General features: G+C 61.0%; 1 protein-coding gene across 1 annotated transcript in view; it reads left to right on the top strand.

Moving 5' to 3' along the window:
* PTPRS (protein tyrosine phosphatase, receptor type, S) overlaps positions 1-792 on the top strand; it is a gene marked incomplete at its 5' end in the record, with an annotated part of 43,318 nt that overhangs the window by 41,681 nt on the left and 845 nt on the right. Inside the window, one exon of the mRNA XM_010139462.1 lies at positions 575-746. Within this exon, the coding sequence (XP_010137764.1) occupies positions 575-746 (172 nt within the window). The remainder of the gene's footprint in view (positions 1-574; positions 747-792) is intronic.

The raw sequence follows: 792 nt of genomic DNA, 5'->3' as shown, positions 1-792 counted from the left end.
ACCGCACTTAACAAAGCAAACCCCGGCACGTCACCAACTCTTCGGGCTGAGCCCGAGCGCTGCAGCGCAGACGTCCGGGGCACGGCCCAGGTGGGGCACAGATGAAACAGCTTTTCAGTGTGCAGGGCGGGGGCTGGAGTGACTCCGGGCAGCGGTGACATCGGTGTCACCAGCGCCCTCCACGCTGTACAGCTGTCCAAACCCCCCACCATGGCGTGTTTAACCTGTGTCAGGAGCCACACGCGGAGGCGAGTGGGCAGCAGCGCTGAGCAGCGCCAGCTCCAGCAGAATCCAGCGAAGCTCGGGAAGCAGCTGGACCCCCCATTTGGTTGCTTCCCAAGTTGTCCTTTGCCTGGGCCCCCAAGAGGTCCCGTCACACGGCTGTGGACCCTTCCCAGTCCCTGAGGCACTGGTGGTTCACCCTGTGCCTCATGCCTGTTTCTGCCCCGCGTTTGCTGCTGCGGCCGTGGCAGTGCCGCGGCCCTTGCGCGTGGCGGGGGCTCTTCTGGAGTGTCTGTCTTCAGCGGCAGAGTAGTCCATCGCTTCATTTTTTTTTTTCCCCTTTTCTTTCCAGTGCGGGCGTTGGGCGGACCGGCTGCTTCATTGTGATCGACGCCATGCTGGAGAGGATAAAACACGAGAAGACGGTGGACATTTATGGGCACGTCACCCTCATGAGGTCACAGCGCAACTACATGGTGCAGACAGAAGACCAGTACAGCTTTATACACGGCGCTTTGCTGGAGGCTGATGCATGCGGCAACACACAAGCCCCACCCAGGAACCTCTACA

This window comes from Buceros rhinoceros, unplaced genomic scaffold, assembly GCF_000710305.1.
Source record: "Buceros rhinoceros silvestris isolate BGI_N320 unplaced genomic scaffold, ASM71030v1 scaffold22357, whole genome shotgun sequence".
Lineage (NCBI taxonomy): Eukaryota > Metazoa > Chordata > Aves > Bucerotiformes > Bucerotidae > Buceros > Buceros rhinoceros.
This window is presented reverse-complemented; position numbering and strand designations above follow the sequence as displayed.